This window comes from Aptenodytes forsteri, unplaced genomic scaffold, assembly GCF_000699145.1.
Source record: "Aptenodytes forsteri isolate BGI_AS27 unplaced genomic scaffold, ASM69914v1 Scaffold54, whole genome shotgun sequence".
NCBI lineage: Eukaryota > Metazoa > Chordata > Aves > Sphenisciformes > Spheniscidae > Aptenodytes > Aptenodytes forsteri.
In genome coordinates, this window is record NW_008796044.1 from 2,035,350 (window position 1) to 2,056,012 (window position 20,663).

Genomic DNA, 20,663 nt, shown 5'->3' on the forward strand with positions numbered 1-20,663 from the left:
TTGGACTTGTTCCCAGTGGTTCTAGGCAATAATATCAGCCCTGGAAATTGGGTACCATAGAGAAACATCAAAACCACCCTGATGATGTAAAACATTTATTCAGTGTTTGCAGAAATACTTTTCTTTCTCTGAGTCCAAATACTTACAGAAAATTATGGATGGAAGCGGGAGGTAGAGCCACAGCAGCCATTCCCAATATAGTGTACTGAAAAATCTGTAGCCTTTGGGCAAAGACTCTAGGAAAATTCTTTATTAAAAAAAAAGTAAAGGCAGTGTTTCTTGTGCCATTTTTTAGTTTAGAAAAATAACTCATTGGAGATTCCTTAATGTAAAAATAAAGCAGTGGCAGAATAATTTCAGCCTGCGTTCTTTTGTCTTTGCACCAATGCTTTTATAACTAAAATTTCCATTCAGGCTGGATTGAATTTGTGTTTTCTGCCTAGAATTACAACGTCGTGTAAAAGATTGAAAAGCTGATTGAAATTTCTCTAAAAAGCTTTTTCAACGCTCACTGTATTTCGTACAGCTAATACAGGTGATTTGATTGTGTGGGAAAATAGATATGTCCTTCTGTATATAGAAAGAGGAGATTTCCTTGAGGGGAAGGGGTAAGACGTTTCATGTAAGACCATGTGAATAACATTCTTGACTTAACATCTAACAAAGTCCACAACCTAAATGAACTGTGTACCCTCATTCTCTGTATAACCTGTATTATATTTTATTTTACCTTATCTTGGCTTAGCCCATCTTATTTTATTTTATTCTATTCTATTATTCTATTTTCTACTTTATCTTGTTTTAGCATATTTTATTTATTCGCATGTCATATAAGTAGGTAAATTCAGGCATAATGATGCATATGTGCACATACAACATAAATGAAAGGCTAAAGGTAACAGTAGAAAGGTTTCAGCATCAGTCACCAGATATACATCACCAGAATCCTTAATTTTGCTCCCACTTGTATACATACGACAATACAATCTTTGATTGTACAGGCTCGTACGATTTTTTTCTGGCCTCTTTCACCTGTTTCCACTGATTCTTAGTTCCAATCTCTTTACCCAGGTAGCTTGCCCAATCATTTTCTTAGCTGCCGGTCCTGTCTTTCCCTCTCCTCTGCTCTTAGCCTCAGCTCCTGACCTCACCAGTCCCAGAGACTCCAGCCAAGGCACAGCCAGACTCTAGGGAGAGTTAATGCAGCGATTACAGGACTTAAGTTAATACGCCCTAAAGTTATCGTTATAGGCAAATGTGATCACCCTGGTTCTTGCTGGGTGACATAACAGGCATTTTAAAAAAAGAATTTGTTATTACAATAACCCAGTTTCCCCAAAGCCTGACGTTTTGAAAGTAATCTCACTCCTTCGAGGGGGAAAAAAAATACCTGCCATAAACATCTGGCCTTTATAATGACCTTAAATAGTTAAAATCTGACAGTTATATGCAAATTAAAAGCAGCCACAGAATGAGAAGAATCAGGCAATTGTAGCAGTAAACACTGCTGGCAGTTTTGTGCATAATTCCATGCTAAGCTTACTTATTTTATTTTTTCATACATTTCTAAAAAGAACATTTTCTTTCCTCTGTATCCTTGAGACTAGTTGTATTTCTGATGTCAGCTTCCCAAGTTAACAATGCTAGAGCCTCTCATGTTGCTGTGATAAGAACATTTGTGAACACATCGGCAAAAGACTAATACTAGAACAGAAAACACAAATTGGCAACTAGTTATTTTTATTTATTTCAGTGGATTTTATGTGTCACCTGGAGACTATTTAGAAGATTATTTGCCTGGGCTAACGTAGTGTTTAAAAATAGCACTTGTATAGTGCCAGCTCATTTTAGAGTTGGGTACAAATATTGAGACAAAAAAACAGCTGTTACTGCTTTTGCTGCTAATTTGAGGTGTCAGATCAGAGCTCTGCTGCGGTACGTCAGTGAATAGGGCCCCTTGTGAGATCATTATGTTTTCTAACAGTTGAGAGTAATGGATTAATCAGTGCAGCATCAGTTGCTTTCATTATATGCCCACACAGTAGTTGTGGGCTTTAACTTCAACAGTCTGTGGGGAGATCAAAGGATTGAGTACAAGAGGCACTTAGGACTCACCAAAACTCTGAAGAGATCCAGTTGAGTTTTGGACCTTGCCTAACAAGCAAATCTTGGATGCCTTGAAAGTCGAGGGTGAGGACTGTGCTCAGTGCTGAGGGATAGAGTGCCAAAGCCATTTTGCTTTTTCATCAGAGACCATGAGAAGCAGTAAATATTTAATTTAATGCAAATTCCTTCTAACCTGTGTGAAAAATAACTCTTTACAGCTATTGAAAATACAGCTCCTTTTACCCTACAATCTCAAAGTTAATTTCAAACATTAATTATGGCACTGTATAAAAATCAAGTCTTGGTTTTATTACTAAAAATACATTTAGATTCACTTTTTGGAATTGGTAAAATGCCCCTGCTCTTAGTTATATTAGGTGGTACATAAGGCCTGGAAGGGGTCTGAAGTTGTCATCTATTGTCTCACCCTAGGGCAGGACCATGGAGTCCCATGCCATTCCTGCCAGGGATTCATTTAGTCTTTTATTACAGGCTTCCACTGCTCATGGCTGCACTTTCTGTAAGAGCTCTTTTCTGTATTTTTCCTGTTCTTATTAAGAAACATTTCCCCTATATCTAATCAAAATTCACCTTTCTGAAATTTAAACCTGTTACTGCTTTGCTTAACCCTCCTTGAGTACAAGGAACAGAGAATTTCTTTTCCCTTTGCAATTTTATACGGTTGGAGAGAGGTTTAAGAGTAAGTGATATGAATCTGCTAACATAGAGGTCTAAGGTTCTGTCACTGTCAGCGTTGCTGCTAATGCAGTCACCCAAATTCATGTTTCATCTGTAGTATTTCAGACAGACCCCAAGGTCCTCCTCCTTATGTGCATAAATACTGATGGAGACGTCTGATCTTGCATGGATTCAACAGTTTCAGTCCACATGTACACTGTGAAAAGATTCCTTCACATATTTTTATTTAGCAACACTCCACTCTCCCCCAGAGCTTTGGGGTCTTGGAGAAGTTGTCTTTCTATCACTGCCAGGGCCGGACCGTTGTGTTCCCTTCTGAGCTCCACTGGCAACTTGGGGTGAGCTGCTCAATCATTTTTTGCATCAGTTCACCCACTTCTGAACTGAAATAACATCATCAGGAAAACTATTTACATGAGAGGCTTGGAGATGCCTTGGTTAAGTCTTAATAAATTTTCCAGTCTCATTTACTGGATGTATAGTTGCACTGGGGATAGGAAGCCTGGAAACCATGGCAGTTGTGGGAGAAACAGTAATCAGGGAGTATGACAGTAATTCACTCTTGGGAATGTTACAAGCCTGCAGATGCACCATTTGTAGCTATCCACTGCATGCACATAGATAATAATCTTGCATTAGGCCCAATTACATGGTATTATGGACACACAACACACGGATTACATACGCAGCCAACGAGCATACTGTGATAAAGCAGTGGTGTAATTGAAGGAGACAGAAGGAAATGTTAGACTTGTTAGTGCTACCAGTGCTGCAGTGCCTGATATGGCTGTTCCCCACCAGCCTTGCCCATTTGCTTTTCTGCTCCGTTTCAAAGTCTCACTTTCAAAATACAGGTTTATCACAGGGTGAGGTAACTCAGCACTTCGCTCTTTCCACAGTGTGTTGAGCGACTTTTGAGCAGGAAAAGGAAATGAACATCGTTGTTTAACTTAGAGTGAAGCCCATAGACACATAGAAGTATGCGCTGCCAAATGACTGTTGCTTGCAGGATTCCTGCTATCAAATCATGGATGTTTGAAGCCTGTAAAGAATCTCTAGTGCCCAAATGTAAAAGTCATTCAAAACCAGAAATACAATAAATGAGCTGGTGCGTTTTCAGATCTCTTTCTCCATTTACCTATCAGTAAATGGGTCTGAATATTTCTTTCTAACTGAGAATTTTGCAAATGCTGCAGTGTCTCGTGATCAGCCAAATGTGACACAAAAGCAGCCTGGCGTGTATCAAAAACCTGAATGGCCAGCACAGCAGACCTCTAGTAACTATGGTAGATGCTTATTAAGGCTTGGGGAAAAGTGTTAATCAAAAATTTAATCTACCATATAATTTCTCAATTTGATTAGCTGTTTGTGCTAATCAGCTGCAGAAATGGAATCTGAAAGAAAATCAGTCTCTGCTACCGTCAAAAAACAAAGGACGTCTTCAGCATACGACATGTTCTCCCCTTCCCCTTTCATTTTAATCTATTCAGATTGTAAACAAGAAGCATCACTGTGGGTATTGTACTGATGCACAGCTAGTAATCTGTGTACATTATGAAAATGCCTTGTACTTAGAAAAATGAACATTTGCATAGTGGTTTTCCTTTTGCCAATGATAAAATAGATACCATAACTTTTTTTAAGCTGGGATGTAGCAGGTGGTATTGTCTTCAGTGTTATGTGTTTAACAAAAAACCCAACCCTCCTACGTATTTTCCCCACTTGAAATGTAACTGGAAAACATTAAGACAGTTACTGCTTTACAATGTACTTATTGGAGTACTAATTGAAGAAATTAAATAGTTAATAATTCAGATAATTCTGTTATGTTGTCTAAATTTTTCTGACATTGTTGCCAGAAGATCCTTTTGGATCATGTCTAGTACTTAACTGGAACAGAGCGGGTAGATATATTGTAATGACAGTATTATCATTTCAGATGAGTAAGTCACCAGGCATTCTGATATTCATTTTATGCTCTTAATGAGACCATTAATTGAATTCCAAGTAAGAGAAACAAAATCTCTGTGTACTCTGTAATTTACAGAGTGGAGAGTGTTTGACTATTGATCTGACAGCCTGGGATTTCTGCTCTCTGAATTAGTCCAAGGAACATGAAAGGATGCTTAGAGTTCCTGAGTTTTTAAAATCAAGTACTTGTATTATTAGTAGGGTTCAAAATTTAAATCCATTCCTTTTTTTCCAAAGTATCTTCCATAAAAGTTGTGTGATTTCTTCTAGCACTAGGAGTATAATTTTTTTCTGACTCTCATCTAGTCCTGAACACCTGTATTCTTATTCAAGAGGGTGGAGAAAGGAGTAAAGAATAATATATAAATATTATTTTAAAAAACACACACATGACAGTCATTTCTACAGGTTAATGGTTTTAGTGTCATTACATTGATTCTGGAATTAACAACTCTTTGTCAGGGAAATACAGTGGTGTACATGAATTTGGAGCAAGTCAGAAGAGAACAGAAATGCAACTGCATGTAGTTAAATTTGCACAAAAAGTTTGAGAAAGGAGACAGGTAATGTTTTCAGATCGTGACAGGATTGCAGAGTGAGCATTCTTTCCTTTAAAAAAAATCTGGTTAGTAGGGGCTATAAATCAGCTTTATTCTTCAGAAGGAAGAAAGCAGCTCCATGCGTGCCTCTAGCCAGTTTGGGCAACTGGCAGAGGAGCGAGTTAGTAGAGCAGTTCCTCGGGGGTTGTAAATTGAAGTCAGTGGGACTATGACAGTTCATACCGGTGGAGGATGTACCACCTCGAAGATTGCTGATCCCACGTTATGCATCTTCCAAGTAGTCCTTGGAGGATCCTTAGGACTGCTGCAGTCTGCTTCTGCTTAGCTTGCAAGATCTGACAAGGATCACGGCCCAAGGTGGGAAGTTTGCTGGCATAAATAACATTGTCTATAACCTCAGTTTCCTGATTCAGCATTTTGGATGTGAATAGTTTACAGGGAGAGGACTTCTAAATGAGAGGACAGCACTTTTTCAAGGGACAAGTGTATATTGGGTTCTGGAAGAGGTAGGAAGTCTAAGGCTGGGGAAAACTCAGCAGAATACAAGTTTTCCCATATGATGTTGGAGGAGTCAGAAGGTTCTGGAAGTTTTCGGTTTCTCACAGCTTTCTGGTGTTCGTGCATCTGTTTCTATGGATTTGAATCTTAGGTGGATCAAAATGAGACTGGGGCCTTGGAGCAGCTAGCAGACGACTGGAGCAGAATTTATTTTCTCCCTTCATGTGTTAAAAATGCCACTGTATTGTGTGCTTACCCCTGCCAGGACACATACTCTTATAAATCATTGCTGGGAAGGTTTCATGTGCATGACAGAAAGCTTTGCAGAACGCCTCTAGAGCACACCTCTGCCTGAAAACGTCCCCATTCAAAAGCCAAAGAGCTCTTGCTGCGTGGGAGCTGTGTGCTCTGCACAGCCAGAGCAGCAGGGTTAAATTCCTGCAGCTACAACTGGGCTGTAATGCAGACAGTTCACTGTCAATTAGTGCCCTTTGCAGTGTTTGGCATTCTTTGTTCTGAAATAATTACTGTTATCATAGATGTTTTATTGCCTTCATTATGGTTAACATTTAAATACTGATGAAATAGTATGCTACTAAGTCACCTGTGCAATAGCTATCTGTTAGAGTTACCGCTGAAATTTGTGTTTAAGGAGTATATTAATTCAGCACTGACTTAGGATTCTTAGAAGGAGGGTTATATATTTGTTGATGAATTATGGGAAACCTTTGCTTAGTAGGAGCAAAACCTGAGCCACTCTCATCTGATATTTTGTGAGTAGAAATACTGTGTGATTGGAATAATGCTTTGTCTGTTAAACGGAAATATTTTAAGAAATTTAAAAATATTTTTGAATCATCAAATCAGACAGTAAAGGCTGGCCTTTCCGCATCCAGATAAAGAATTGCACTGGGAGACAGGGATGTGTTCTCTACCCTCAGTTAGTGTAGAAGGAAGCTTGCTGTCACATCCTGTTCTGCCTGAATCCAATCCACGTCCTTTTGAAATCCATAGAAAGTCTCCCTTGAATTCCTGTGGCTCCCATTGACTCCTATAGTGCCATGTGTGACTTATTCAGACATCAGCTATGTAGGTGATTTAATTTTTGTGAGTTGACTTTACATGTGGCTTTTATTTATCAGTGTATACCTAAAATCTTCCAACCAAGTGCATCGCTCATTTTTATGTAACAGGCAACTGAGGCAGAGAGTGAATTATATTTTTACGTTTACAGAAAAAAAAATGGTGGTGCAATTAGAAATTCCATTTGTGAGCCCTGTTAGAACTTTCCCAACATGCATGTGCAAAAGCAAACAGCAAATAAATATAGATATTGAGGGGTGGGTGTGTTGATCATTCCATTTGTGAGCCCTGTTTGAACTTCCCAACATGCATGTGCAAAAGCAAACAGCAAATAAATATAGATATTGAGGGGTGGGTGTGTTGATCTATATATGTATGCACCCTTATAAGAGGTTTTGTTCACTTTCTGAAGTTGTTGTACATGCTTGTTTGACTAACTGTCCACAAAAGACTTTGGCTGGCATCACTAGCTAAATAAGGTAATCAAGCAGTAGCAATTGTATGACAGAGAGGTTCATTTTGCACCGTATAAACTGCCACAGTGGGACATTTGTGTTGTCATCATGACATTAGCAGGAATTCAAAGCTAGAGCTTTTCAGCCCTACAGATGTACACTGATACTTATTGTGTTCACTTCCAGCGCTGAAGCTACAGTAAGGCAGTGGCACGTGCAGATTGTGATGCGCAGCTGATGAAATGACATGGCTGGTAGCTGTAAGAGCTTACTTGCAGGTTTACTTCTGAAGTTAACAGTATTTCCCTCTTCATCTTATCCAGTAAATTTATAATAGCCTGCGTTTGAGTCTTTGCATATTGAGAAATTGAATACACAAACCCATAATTTTGTATACCCATTGATCCCAATACTTAGCTATGTGTTTCTTGTCCAATTTTTGGCACCATCAAGTTTTTCAGAGGATCTGGAATGAATACTATATATTATACTATAAGCCATGATGCACTAAGGCCTACAGCTCTTATCAGCCTGGTGTGTGAACGTGTGTGACTTGACTGACACAGATCTCTGGCAACAGATCTCACATGCAGATTCCAGATTTCCAAAACTTTGCTTTTACTGACATATCTCACTCTGCTCACAGATTTGGAAAGGAAGAGTAACTTTGCTCTGTCGGTGCAGTTTGCTGTCATGGGTATGTCAGCCCCCAAGCTGGCTCCAGATCAATAGTGCATCCATCTGGTGCAGCACTATGCTGAAATACCAGCTCCGATCCTAATAACAAAGTGGTCGTGTTCTGTCCTGCTGGGATGTAGTGCAGCAGCAACACAAACACACTGCTGCCAGTGTCAGAGCCTGCTCACACACCCCTCCTGAGTGTGCCCGCGCATAGCCGTGTTACCCTGCAACCTCCTGGCTTTGCCAATATGTGTATGTGTCTTCCTGTGTACCAGAAAAACAGTTTTAATAGGGTATAATCTAATGTAGCTTTAATCTGCTGATGTTGTAGATGATGATTTTGCCAAGGGATTTCTAGGCAGAATTGTAAAAACATTTTTAAATTGGCAGATGACCAAGAGGGCTAGCTAATTTCTGTAAGACTCTTCAAAAGCTTTTGATTAAATGTCCTATGTAAATACGTAACATTGGAACAACTAAATAGTTCAGGGAAGGGCAATGTGCTTTTAGGTTGCTTCAGCAGGTATTTTCCTCAACACAATGCACAAAAGCACTATCTCCTACCAAAGCGTACCACTCTTGCGGAGTGCTGTGCCCCTTGTATAAAGCAGAGGTTGCTCCATGCCGTGGTGCTGTGGACACCACACGTTTCAAATAGGCAGCTGCAGCCAGCAGCAGGACCGGCTATGCTGGGACATGGAGTCATCACCAGCCCCATCAACTCTCATGAGAAACTGGGCTACTGTATTTGCAGATTTGGTGCACTTGGAGCATGGCAATTATGCCCTGTTGGAGTGCTTTCCATTTCCTGTGCCATCTTGATAAACTTTATAGCTTCTAATTTGCTAGAGAGTCATTGATATAATTAGGAGCTATATAAATGGGAGCAGCACACTCAGCTGATGATAATCGAGTCAGTTCATTTTTCATAAGAAGCACTAAGGGGGTCCCGACCAGCAGCTGAGATCATTTTCTCTTTAAACTCTGCTTTGATAGAGCAGCAGAAATCCTTACATGCCTGGGTCATGATATGTTTTATTATGGTCCATTCCACTACCCATATATTTTTTCATAAGGAAACCAAAAGAAAGGGTACTCATCCATCCGTGTGTTTTCAAAAGGGCAATTTGAGCTGTCTGTCCGTGTAAGCCGGCTGTGTTAACAAGCCTGTGAGAGTCAACAGCTCTCTTTGCGTGAAAGCGAGCGCTTGAAGTGCAAAGCTTTCATATTGCAGTGTGCGACTTTGATGTTCCTCCACTCAAGTTGCAGCAGGTTTTCAAGCAAAGTGGCAGCTTAACCAAAAAGTCTGGATCTGTTCCAGTAATCGATAAAAACTCATCTCCTGTACTCCTTGGTACTCAGATGTGGTAAATAGTAACCTTCATCCATTCTTACGCAGCTGTTGGTTGCTTTGCCCTAACACTATCTTTCATGATATGTCACAACTTGTCTGAGGTATTGGTCAGCATGTCTTACTGCTCGCAGCCTGGCAGATTTATCACCAAGAGTTTTAGCAGCTTGTTTCTGTAAATAGTGTGTTGGTGAAGAAATGTAAATAATTGATCAATCTATTATTCTCTTTTCTCTCTTTTTTTTTTTCCTCCTAACAGTACTCTCAACAATAACAACATCACCCGCATTCCTGTTACCAGTTTCAATCACATGCCAAAGATCAGGACTCTGTGAGTAATATCTTTGAATATAAATAATAATAATAATAATAATAATGGTGTAAGCCAACACGTCGGATATTTGTCATCTTGTAATAATCTTATTTCAGTCTCTTCCCGATGTGAACAATTCACCCGACTCTCTTGAGGAAGACGGTCACTGAACAAGCCTGACCCTGTGAAGGCTGTGGCGGGCAGGGCAGGGCCTTGCAGCTGGGCCTGTCCCACAGGGACCCCCTACAGCGGGGCAGCCTCAGGCACCTCTGTGGGGATGGGGACAGCCAAGGCCAGGCCGGGACATCAGCCCATAGGTGGGGTCCAGCTCAAATGGGTGGCCGGGCAGGGCGGGCTGGGGCAGGGCTGGAGACCTGCACTGCTACGGCGTCGCTGGGGCAGGGGCTGAGAGCCCCGGGCTGGGCTGTGTTGGAGTCCTGGGCCGTGGCAGGGCTCGGGGAGCCCTGGGAGCCCCTGGTGAGGCCGGGCAGGGTTGTGAAGGTGGCTGGTGCCCCAGGGCCCTGACAGCAAGCACACTGGCTTTTCCCAGGGTTAAGTAAGATTCACTTTTATCGAGATTTTGAATTTACCCGGAAATGAAACTGGCGGTTTTGTTCTTTGGGAAAATCCATAATGTGAAATATTTTCCAAGCTGGAACATCACCAAAATTGTGAAAACTGCTCAGATGGATCAAGTTATTTAATTTTGTTAATATCCTGTATTTAAATCCTATTTCTTCTTTTCAAATTCAGAATACTAATTTCTGAAACAATAAATTTTTTAAAGAACTTGAAAAAAGCTTCTTTTCCAGATACTTTCTGAAACAAAATGTCACTGATTCTGATGCATTTTTTATAAAAGCTTCTCTTACGTCAAATCCATTTTTCTATAGCTGGGCACCATTCCACTGGAAAAGCTCTAATTGGCTTTAGTAGACCAAAATACAAAGACTGTGAAATTAGACTGTGTGCATTTGTATAGTTTAGCCATAACCTACCAAAAACATTTTCTTTAAATAAATTATTCCTTTAAATTCCTTTAGGGAATACACAACTTCGGGAAAAGTCATGTTTAAACAAAGTCTCTCTGTTTTTTCCTCCAAAATCTCAAACTCAGCCAAGATGTATTTAGTCCTAAAAGCAAAGAAAGGAACATAGTAGCTAGCCTGAAAGTTTTCTATGGCACTGAAAAAATAAAATGTTTCAAGGATGCGTGTGTAAAATCATATTAAATAAGTTAACAGAACTGAAGAAAAATGGCTCTTACTTATGTCAATCTATGTAAGATAACCTCTGATTTCAATTTACGTTCTTCATTAAATGGTGACATTCATAGATCTTAATGTAAGTAATTAAATGGAAATTAGATGTTTGTCTTTTAGAAGAGAATGGATAAAGAAGATAAAGGTGTAGGGTTAAGGTTCCTGGAGTTTTGCCTTTTCTCATTCAGTCACAGCGGTCCAGAAAATTTGCCTGGCTTCTTCAGATTAGTCAGTCTTGTCTGTTACCAGAGCTCAATGCCTTCTGCCATTTTCCTTTTAGTTTAATTTCGGAGATGGCTTTGTATATAGCTCCCTGGAGACTTACACTGACTAATCCCCCTCTGCTGTAATTAAGGAAAGAAAAAAGGGGGGGGGAAGGAAGTCATAAATAGGATTTATAAAGGGAAGCTTTTATATTGAATTCTGAGAGTCACATTTTATAGAACATGAACGCTGACCCACTCTAAAAGGATTTGCTGGAAATTTAATTTAGGGTCTCTGGCTAAAAGGGCACCTTTGCAAACTTGCATTCGTATTCATTCACCTCATGTTCTGTAAAGGTAGTTTCATCAATATCAAGTGGCATGTTTCAGTCTCCAAATACTGCCAAATAACACGCAGCAAGCTGTTTGAGGCATAATGGCTGAATAAGATCTACTATTTAATCTCTTGGTTGGTGATGCAAATTCAGTCCAAATAGATCACGAATGATGTTTGTTACAGTTTGGTGACTCTACGGTTTTCTTAAAAAATGATCATCAGTTTGTACACCTTCTCAAATAGCTTCACACTTAGACGTGCTTTTTTTTAGAAGCCCTTGTAGGGAATCCCTGGTCTGAATGTTACTTAAGTAGGGACAAGCCCTTTTTCCCAACCAGCAGAGGCCCAGTGCGGTGTGGATAGTCTTTTCCCTATGTGTCTCTTTTAGACACTAGTGAGATCCATTAGCAGGACATTTGGGGCTGCTTGTGCCGCAGCTGCATCTGCTGTGATAGTTGTGTGGATAAATAGCTTTTTCTTCATGGCTCTCAAAACAATCTGCTCATTTAAGAAGAACAGAGAAGGAAAAATAAAGAGCATATTCAACTTGAACATGACCTCTCAGGGAGGAGGGGAAAAAAAAAAAAGAGAAAAGTGCTAGTAAGATTTGAAGCACTTGAAGAATTCTTCAAAAAAAATCAGCTCTTCTGTGCTAACCTTTTTTATGTAACTGTCTTTTCTGTTGCTAAGTTTCATTGATCTTTTAGCCTTGATTGGAAGTGACAGGAATTAGTTTTTATTGATCTGCTTTCCTTTGCTTGAAACAGCTTTATTTATGTTAAAGCATGTCCCCCATACCTATTTGCTTAATGGTAAGTGTCCTATTGTCTCTGCATGTGTGAGTGACTGCTGAGATAGATAATTGAATAATTTATTTTAATTTTTTTATTTAAGGGTAAACTGAAAATGTACCAAATCACTTCAGTGCTTTTCATGTTCACAGGGAATTGGTGTATTAGGCTTTTGAAGTACTGTGAAAAGTCTTTTTTAGGCTGTATTCATTAATATAATTATCAAAAATATATTCTAGTAGGCTGCTTTGTTAAGCTTGATAGACTCTTTGAATGATCTCCTCTCAAAAGCATTCTGTAGAATATCTGTGCAAAAAACTTAAACAAATGACAAGGTAGGGCTCTGCTGAGGCAGGCGAGGTGGTGAAGAGGTGACAGTTCACACTACTAAAATGGGAAAACCCAGAAACCAGCTATACAAATTTAATGAGTAAAAAAACCCAACTCACAGAACTAGAAAGTTGCCCCTTTTTGTGAAATTGTGGTTTTATTACTCCTGCCTGCCTACGCCCATACAGGGGATGCAGGGAGTGGCATGGGACAAGCTCTGCTTCAGTTCCTGAAGGAAGATGATTCTGAATATAAGTTGTTGACTGCTGTGGTGGGAAGGGATGAGGATTTAAATTAAATGCTTACTCTCTAAGTTCAAATAAAGGGTGATTTACTTACTTACCCTTACTTAGGGTGATTTCTGGCTAGATGATATTTGTTCTCTTTTCTTTGTAAATGTATTTCTTTGTTCTTTCAATCAACAAAAAGTGTTCCAGGCAGAATAACGGTTCATAATAACAAAACATTTTACTAGAAATCTAACTTACTGCAGCGTCAATTAAATAGCTTCATAATCCCTAAAAACAAGGTCTTCTAGCCATCCTTCTAAAACAATTATGTTTTACAGTGCTCCCAGGAGACTAACGTCTTCCATCTCTACAGGATAAACTCTCAGTTCCAGATTTGTGGTCTTTTACTGTGACTGCCCACCCCAGACATACAAATCTGGGGACTGTCAGCCCAGGCGCCACTGCTGACCTGCACTGCTGCTGTGCAATATGAAGATCTCACAGACAGACAGTTAATTTCTTTGGTGGATGGACAAGGCTAAATCCTGTGCACACCAATTGTGTGGGTTTTTTTAAATGTAATGACTGTAATATTGGTGAATAATGCTTTGTCTAACCATTTCTGACAGGATTTTCAATCTGTTTTATCATTTCAGCTTTGGTAGATCACTGCAAATGTATGACTCATTACAAGGAATGAAATAATTAATGTCCTGGGCTTTTGTTTTGACCTGAAGTTTGGTAGCTATTAAAATTACCAGATTCGCTCTCTGAATGCATCACCATTTTGCAGACTTCCCCCTGCAATGTGATAATGCTTCTGCAAGTCTCAAGGTGCCAGGCATGAAGCAGGCTGGGAAGGGAGCTGTGTGGCTAGATCTTCCATTACAAAGAACAGCCCTGGCATTGCTGTGTGTCACGACCCTGTCGTGGTCCCCTTCTTCACCACGAGTTGAAAATTCCTGTCTAGAACCCGCATACTTGCGTTAAATTGCCACAGTAAAAAGAGCATTAGTGAATTTGTACAGGCAACACAGGAACATACAAGGTATCAATAGCTTCTGGTGTGTGGGGTCAGTCTGTCTCTCTCTCTCTCTCTCCCTCCGCCCCCTCTCCACTTCCACACCCCCTCAAAGAAGAGAGGAGAGGAAAGATCACCAATCATCCTGTTTTTCAGCCTCATCCTCGTGTTTATACAAGCCATCCTTTGAATTCACTCAAAGATATCACATTCATGCAGTTATTTTTGATATGAAATCACAGGCAAAGTGATTACTTGGAGGAATCTTAAATTCTGCATGTTCTTTTCTTTATAATGGCCAGCTCATGATTACCTGTAGGCAGGTAATTATTTAACTTCATTCTTCCAAGACATTTTAAATAATAGCACTAATTTCTATGTGAACATTTGTATATTATATGGCAATGTAGACAGTCAAGACCTGACTCAGCTGTAACCAGTAACCTGCAATGATCCTACTTAAATTGTAGTGAAGAGCCAGACAGACTTGTACTTGATTGCTCTGGTTTGTGTCTTCTGTTAAAAAAGCTACTAATAACTTTAGGGTTTTTCTGTCTTTTGTAGGCGGCTTCACTCCAACTTCCTGCACTGCGACTGCCACCTGGCTTGGCTGTCTGACTGGCTGCGGCAGAGGCGCACTATCGGGCAGTTCACCTTCTGTTTGGCACCTGTAAACCTGCGGGGTTTTCTTGTGGCGGAGGTTCAGAAGAAGGACTTTGTCTGCTCTGGTAATGATGCCAATTATTCATTTATCTATCAGCTGATGGTTTTATATTGATATTCGCATAAAAACAGTGAGTGGAAAATTATTGTGTTGTTTTTGAATGCCATTCTGTAGCAGTCCTGTTTGTTTTTATCATTGCTAAACTGTATGGGAGTAGATCAAATTGTTAATTTTTTCAGCTTTATAAGAATTATTGGATTCCACTTAATATTTCAGTTCTCAAATATTTTTTCTACTTCAGCATTGGCAATGATGTCAACATAAGAAATCAGTTAAGTGTGGATAATTTGGTATTTCTCAAGGGAAGAGTTCTACAGCTGACTGGAATATGAAAGAAAGGAAATAGAAAATGCTAATCTGAGTCTGCTGATAAATGATTGGGCTATAGAACAGGAGGAGCAGATTTTATCCCAGGGCTGAAACAGGATTCTTAGGGAGCCAATGCACTTCACTGTTCTACAAGTTTCTACACTGATAAATGTGGCTGATGATACACAGCCAACTCACAAACCATGTGTCTATATGTTGGGCCTATTCATCAAGTCTCTGGAACTGCACTTGGTTCTTGTGATAGAAATGCATTTTCTTAAAAGAAGAAGAAAAAGAAAGAAAAAGAGAGAGAAAAAAATAGAAAAATTGGAAAAAGAAATCTCTGAATTTGGCTGAAAGGAAGAGATCTGGCAGAGGAGAGGCATGGCAGTGTGCATGCTATGGAAAAAAAAAAAAAGGAAGATACCAGGCACAAGTTTGGAGATTGTTTTGCAGGCCAAATGGTAAGTAACACAGGGAGCTTGTTATGAAGCGGATGTGAGTCCTAATCTTGATAGGCTGTGAGTCTTGTGCTGTTGTGTTCTTTATCTCTCACAGCCTGTGAGCCCTAAAGCTTTATCCTCTTGGTACATGGGTTGACTGATGGAAATACAGTACAGGTGCACATGCTAGAAATGTTTTTAGGAGTGCCTTTTTTCTACAGTTTCATTTACATGTGACAGAGAAACAGCTATACTTAGAGAAGAAGGGTTTGATCCCCTTAACTATATCATGGATGGTAAATTAATGCCCAGCCCTGGAGGTGTGCAGGAAGTGTTATGGGCATATGGAAAATGAAGTTGTGCACCAGTGATTTTTGTGCCATGATTTTCAAGAGTGCTGAGCAGCTTCTACGCAGTTGTGGAGATTTGATGATGCCCAGAATATCTGATAAATTACATCAAAAGTTTAACTAAAAGAAAAGTTTAGAGGAAGGGTAAAAGAAATGGATAAATGAATTAAGCTATTAGCAGAATCTAATTTTACCAAAGAGGTAACCACAGCATTTTTTTCTTATGAAATGAAGTTTCAGATGGGGCATGAGTTCAGCTATTTGGATTTATGATATAGTGAAGTGAAGGAGAGAGAGTTGTTTAAATCAGGAGAAGAGATAATAATTGCTGAATGAGAAATGTAATGTGGACAGAACTCATCTAAACGGAGTTTTCTGTGCAGACTATGACTTCCAAAAGAGAAAAGGTTTTTAACAGTTGCCTGTTGGGCCAAGAACATATAAGAGAACTCTCAAGGTTGGCCTGCTTTTTTAAAAACATAAATTAATAAAAACTAAAGGAAAGAAGCTTCCAGTGAGACAGTCCATCAACTGTATCCCCTAACCCTCATTTGGGAAATGAAATATACTGAAAAAGAAATGCATTTGAAGAGCTCATTTTAGTGGAGGATTTAGCTTAGTACGTGCTAGTTCGACAAAAACCTACATGGACAGCTAGTTTAAAGAGGATATAAATCTTCCCTGCTCCTTATTACAGTTCTCATTTCTGATTTTACAGCATAATTTGTTCATGTTTGACTATGAAGTCAAACTAAGACAGGAGGTGAGTAGTGAACTGAACCTGTCCCTCTGCAAAGGAATTTTATACAATTTAAGCTTATATGAACCAGTGTAACTAGCCTCAAGCTGGCAGTGAAAGCTGCCTTTGCATCATAGTTATGAAGAGCTGAAATACAATGTAGTGAACTACTCTGTTTAAGTACAGGCTCAGCATTTCAAGCACTTATGTTTTTATGGCTGTGGGAATATCATCACAGCAAAAGAAAACCCAGCTTTTCCTTCACTGTAAAATGGGCTTCTTCAGAGCATTCCAGTTCAAAACTTGTGCTGTTGCATGCTTCAAAGCAGAAAGAGTAGAATCAAATAATTTGGGGAAAGAAGAAAAACGTCCTTGAAAAACTTACTTCTGGCTATTCTTTGAACCCTATGCAAACTTAGGGGTTTTTTATAATTTTATGACAAATGCTCCTTTGGAAACAAATTTTGAATGCTACATACCAAGGAATAGCGTAAGTTGGAAAAGAAAAAGTGAAACACTGATAGAGAAGTGCCATAACTGGAACCCAAACTGCTTTATTCCTTCTGGACACTATGCTACCAGTCCTGTACAACGATGTTTACAAGCATTAGGTGCAAAGTCTCTCAAAATAATGTTGCTGAAGTCAGAGTTATGTGCAGATATATCTGTGTAAACTGAGTCATACCCGTGTAAACTGAGAGTCAGTCTTTCAAAAATGTTCTTCAACTTGTGCACATAAATTATAAAAATGCTAATTCAAACGGCACTTGTAGGCAAATTGTGAGCAGCGGCACAGCTATTCCAGGTTTCACTTGTTCATGCCCATGAGCATTTGGCTCAGAACTGTAGGTAAATGTGTAGGATTAAATAGTGTGCAGTTGCCTGGAGATAGGTTTGCAAATACGTCTAATTGGATTTGTGTTACTGAGGAGGCAGGGGAAAGGTCGTTAACAGAACTGAGCAGGGTTGGGAATAGATGGCCCCTCACCATCGGGGGAGAGCGCTGAGTACTGCTGGCAGTCCTGTCACCCACCAGAGCCTTCTGGCTGGCTTCTTCAGCAAGCTGTCCCCTCCTCACAGGAAAGTCTCTCCTCCAGAGCCACCCCTGACAGAGCAGCCTTCCTGGGCCTTTGCCTTAAAGCCATCTGTTCCCAAAGAAATCTCCAGACTCTTCCTCCTGCACAGCCGCTTATTGAGCTCTGGGATGTGTTTGGTGAGGCAGTCTCCTACAAGACAGTATGTTGTAGAAGGGGAAATTATGTGGCACCAGAGGATGGGTGCCCCTGTTGATGTGCTGCACATAGATAACATGATGTATTTCTCCTCTCTCTCCACCATAACCTTGCAATTCACTGCTACATTGCCATGACAAGAGAAAACAGTACACTAAGCAAAGACTTAATGTCAGTTGAAATACTACCTGCACTCTGATCCTTGGGAACTGTTTATTTTTACATTCCCTTAGCTAGCAGAGAAGCATCTGGGGGTGCTGGCTTACGCTCGGTACCTCTTAGAGCCTTCGAGTCTTTGCTTGGATCAAACCCAGCTTCCTTCCCATGTTCAGATGTTTCACTGTTGAACTGGCTTCTCTTTCTCTAACTCTGCCTCTCTAACTCTGTCTCAAACACTCTCTCTCTCTGCCTATTTGTCTGTCTCTTGTCCTCCTCTGACCTCCTTAGGATAGTAATTTTATTTCATTTTCCTCTCATATAAGTTTTGTTATGGTTCTTTGATTTTTCTTCTACCTGCTCTTTTCTTATTGAAGTTGAAATTAATTTACATATTGATCAGTTATGTCAAGTCATAATGTGTTTTCTCACCTGCGTTAGTGTGGCTGTAAAGCTTTGCAAACTGAAGCAGTGGGTTCATGAAGTTACGCCATCAGCAGCACCTTGGTCTTTTCAGTGCTCTGTGCAGGACCCACTGAGTGACCCCATTTGGATTTTTTTGCAATGATGAATCATTCTGTTTTTCCTAAGTATATACATGAGAAAATAAATATGCTGAACTGCATATCTAAGAATAAAGCAGATGCATTCAAGGACCATTGTATCTCATACTGTGATGTGTAGCATACTTCAGCCGCTGCTGTCCTCAGCTAGCTGCTGTCAGAACAGCTCTAATGTCCTCAGCTCTCAACTGGTTGCTTGCAGAGGAGACTATGTGGTAGATAAGCAGGCAGAGGCTGTGGGTTGATTTCAGTGGGTGTGGGGAGGAAGCTGATTTTTCTCTTGTACTGTTGCTGCTGATTCTGAGGCAGTATGTTAGGACTTGGTGTTGACTCTGAAGGTGCAGGTTGATACAGATTTGTTATAGTTTTGGCCGGTAGCTTGAGGTATTTTACAGTGGGCAGTGTTTACAATGGACTATGAAGATTGGATGAGATTTCTTAGAATAGACCAAAGATTGATATTTCTAATGGTTAATGAATTCATGTTTTTCTCACGTAAGAAGCACCAGATTCTAAAATCTTGACATTAGTTTGGAGCTGATTTGTCCTGTATGTCTTGCGATATGAAATTTAGCAAAGTTTAAGTGTAAAATATGTGATTTTTAAGTACTTTTCTAAGATAGTTTTCTTTAATAATGAAACAAGCATTGTAGAGAAGGAAGTTGGATCCATACATCATTCTCTTTTTCATTAGAAACCATTTTCTCTGATTCTTGATTCTTAGTTCCCATTTGGAGGATCTACAAGAACCTGAAGAAAATCAAGATGCATAATTTGGATTAAATAAGTTAAAATTCAGTCTGAAATTGATGCAAGAGAGAAATCATTACCAGAGCCAAGTGTCTCGTGATTTCTGGCTAAATAAACTGATACCGATTTTAAGAAAATAGTGGATTGATTCAAATCTCGGTTGAAGATCTAGAGTTTCTGATTCATACGGTGAGACTGCAGCTGAAGTATAATAGAGAGGAAAGTATGTTAGCTTCCTGCTGCTTAAGGCAGACTGGAAGCCCTGATGAGGAAGCAGATTTATTTGTTTAGGTGAGGTCAAACGGTCTTACAACATAGCTGTTACTCTCTGGCCCAGACCACAAAACTCAGTAGATTATCTTGCTCCATTTTTCTTCTAATAACTTCATAGCATATTGTTGAGGAGACAACCAACAATGAGTAACTAATAAAATAGCACTCCTCAAGCTTAGTATCTTAATGAGAACATTCAGAAGATGCCAAAGGAAAAGTGTGTGGGGAGAGGAACTCCCCCCATCTGCTCCTATTTAAAAGACTCTGTGCAATAGTATATCTGCATAACTAGCAGCAGGTCTGCTGCTTTCAACGTGGGACGTAGAGGTACTGCCAGCATGGAAGATTGGTGCTCCCTGGAAACTAAAGAGTGGGGAGGACTATTTGCTAATGATGCCGATTTTGCTGGTGCTGGGCAGTAGCAATTGCTCCTGAGGGAGCAGAGTGGTTTCTCCCCATGCAGTCCATCCCTGTTCATGCAGAGAAGGGCTGCTAATGGCCCTCAGTTTTTATTGTCACAGGAAGCCAGATAAACAAAGTGTGAGGGGGAGGCCTTTTTCTCTGTGTGTGTGCGTGTGAATGGTCACTTTCTACCATGCGGGACATCCTCATTGTACAGCTATTTTATTGCTTTTAGAAGTGAGCTTAACCATTTCATCTAACTTTGACCTCTTTCCAAAAGAGTGACCTGTGAGTCATATTAGACAAATAACATCTTTTTCTGACTGTTAAGTTGGTTCATGCTTTTTGTAACCATCAACAGACCCAGTAAGTGCTCTTACAATGGAGTCTATGCAGGACTTTCAGCGTTGTATGACTTTTAAAGCCTTTTGGTAAAAATTGTGCTTTAAATTTGGTCTCAGAAAATTTTTGTGGAACTCCGATAGAATTTTTACATCCTGTTATAATTTGCTACCACAAACTAACATTGACATCTAGTCTAAGGAACCATTTCAATACTGTGCATTTGTTAGTTGCTTCTCAAATGAAATCCTACAGGAGGTTTGGAGAGATACTAATCGCTATTTATCAGAGTTTGTTTGTTTTCTGTTTCCATTGTTTCTTATTACAAATTTAAATTTACTCTAGCACTGTTATGTTGTTTCATACTGTAAGAATTTACTTCTTGAATTGCTGCATATGTAAGATGCCACATATGGTGGTTTTTATTTGGGGGACCATCTTGCAAATCTGACGGATAAATATTTATTTATTAAGGCACTTAATATTTCT

General features: G+C 39.7%; 1 protein-coding gene across 1 annotated transcript in view; it reads left to right on the plus strand.

The window, feature by feature from the left end:
* SLIT3 (slit guidance ligand 3) overlaps positions 1-20,663 on the plus strand; it is a 553,189-nt gene that overhangs the window by 331,872 nt on the left and 200,654 nt on the right. The window contains exons 7-8 of the mRNA XM_009285701.1: positions 9,664-9,735; positions 14,456-14,619. Coding sequence (XP_009283976.1) covers positions 9,664-9,735; positions 14,456-14,619 — 236 coding nt within the window. The remainder of the gene's footprint in view (positions 1-9,663; positions 9,736-14,455; positions 14,620-20,663) is intronic.